Below are 1,695 nucleotides of genomic sequence, written 5' to 3'. Positions count from 1 at the left end.
AGGGCGCGGTGCCCCGTGTCGCCGCAGGCCCGGCCCCTCACCTCGGCCAGCACGTTGAGGTCGCAGTCGGTGATCAGACACGCCATCTCCAGGATCTGGTCCTTCTCCACGTCCAGGCCCGTCATCTGCCGGGGACGAGCGGCAGCGTCAGCGCGCCCGGGGCCCGCACCCCGTGCGGTCCCGTGCGGTCCCGTGCGGTCCCCCCCGCCCCCCGCCGCCTGCCCGCACCTCCAGGTCCACCCAGACCATGCGCTGCCCCATGTCACCGCCGGCCATGGCCGCCGCCCTCCGCCGGCCCCCGCACAGCCGCCCCGCGCAGATCCGCAGGCGGCCCAGGCCGGCGCGGCCGCCGCCCAGCATCGCCGCGGCACTACAGCTCCCAGCGGCCCCCGCGCCGCCGCCCGCGGTCCCCGGGGGAGGAGCGCCGCAAGGGCTGCTGGGAGATGTAGTCCGGGTTCGCTCGGAGCGCTCCTCCCGTTACCGGTCCCACGGAACCGCTCCGCTCCCCGCCGCAAAGCGGGGGGGGGGTCACCGGGGGCTTTCCCAGGGAGGCTTTTAATGTTCTCCAACACAATATTGTAATATTTTAAATTATAAGGAAGGGGTTCAAATTGAAAGAGTAGGTTTGGATTACGTTAGGAATTCTTCAGTGTGTGAGGATGCTTAGGCACAATAACAGATCACCCGGAGAAGCTGTGCATGCTCCATCCCTGGAGGTGTTCAGGGCCAGGTTGGGATGGGGCTCTGAGCAGCCTGGTCTGGTGGAAGGTGTCCCTGCCAGTAGCTGGGACAATGAGGAGGTCAGGGTTCGAATGGGGTGGTCATCAAGGTCCGTTTCAACCCAGACCATGCTGATTTTACAACCGTATCAAAAATATGAGGAATGTTGCAGATGCTGGGCAGCATCCATCCCACCTCTACCCTGCCTAAAAGGCTGGACCCCTCCATGTGATACAGATGTCCCCTTCTCCTAAAAACGTACTAACAGCACTTCTCTGTGACACAGGGACAGAGGCAGTGGCYTCTCCAAAACTTCACTACAGCTTTTTTACCCCATGAAAAGCCCTGAGCTGTGAGTTAACACATTTAATACTGACACCAGAGTTTGGCAAACTGCACTGCTAATATTTTTTACAAACACTAAAAGGTGACTTCAGCTGGGGTTTGGGGGGGTTTTAAACTGGGGTTTTATACATGCACTGGTGAGAAACATGACATTTGTTTTGCCCTGGAGTCCATCAATGGCGCGCCGAGTGCCACYTGGGCTCTCGGTAGCCCTCCCTGCGGTAGTCGTAGCCCCAGCTGTCGCGGTGCCTGTCGTCGTAGAGCTCGTCACGCCCGCCCCGGTAGTGGTGCTCGCYGTCGTGGCTCCTCTCGTCGAAGCCGTACTCGTCGCGTTTGCCGCGGCYGTAGTCGGGGCCGCGCTCCCCGAAGCGCTCGCGGCCGAAGTGGCGGCTCTCGGGGGGGTAGGGGTGGCTCCCCAGCCGGGCCTTGCGCAGGGAGGGACCCTCGGGGCGCCGCGGGCCCGGGGAGCCCGGCGGGGTGTGGAACGCGGGGGGATAGCCCGGAGGGGCAAAGCCGGGATCGAATTTGCCACCGAACGGGGGCTGCTGCCGAGCTGCGCTGTTCATCTGCAAGGGAAAGAAACGCTGGGTTGGTGTTTGTGTGAGCTGAACCCTGGGTTTGGTGTGAGCT

At 62.9% G+C, this 1,695-nt stretch overlaps 2 protein-coding genes across 2 annotated transcripts in view; both read right to left on the bottom strand.

Annotated features, from left to right (window-relative positions):
- Nucleotides 1-368, bottom strand: part of REXO2 (RNA exonuclease 2) — a 5,703-nt gene extending 5,335 nt beyond the window's left edge. The window contains exons 1-2 of the mRNA XM_057379022.1: nt 229-368; nt 42-125 (exon numbers count right to left, since the gene is read on the bottom strand). Coding sequence (XP_057235005.1) covers nt 42-125; nt 229-360 — 216 coding nt within the window. The 5' untranslated portion in view covers nt 361-368. The remainder of the gene's footprint in view (nt 1-41; nt 126-228) is intronic.
- A 646-nt stretch (nt 369-1,014) lies between these two features.
- Nucleotides 1,015-1,695, bottom strand: part of RBM7 (RNA binding motif protein 7) — a 3,247-nt gene continuing 2,566 nt past the window's right edge. The window contains exon 5 of the mRNA XM_057379007.1: nt 1,015-1,631. Within this exon, the coding sequence (XP_057234990.1) occupies nt 1,239-1,631 (393 nt within the window). The 3' untranslated portion in view covers nt 1,015-1,238. The remainder of the gene's footprint in view (nt 1,632-1,695) is intronic.

Source organism: Malurus melanocephalus, unplaced genomic scaffold (genome assembly GCF_030028575.1).
Source record: "Malurus melanocephalus ecotype Western Australia unplaced genomic scaffold, MMel_1.1 scaffold_382, whole genome shotgun sequence".
NCBI lineage: Eukaryota > Metazoa > Chordata > Aves > Passeriformes > Maluridae > Malurus > Malurus melanocephalus.
Note: the sequence above shows the minus strand (reverse complement) of the source record. Positions and strands in the feature narration are given on the sequence as shown.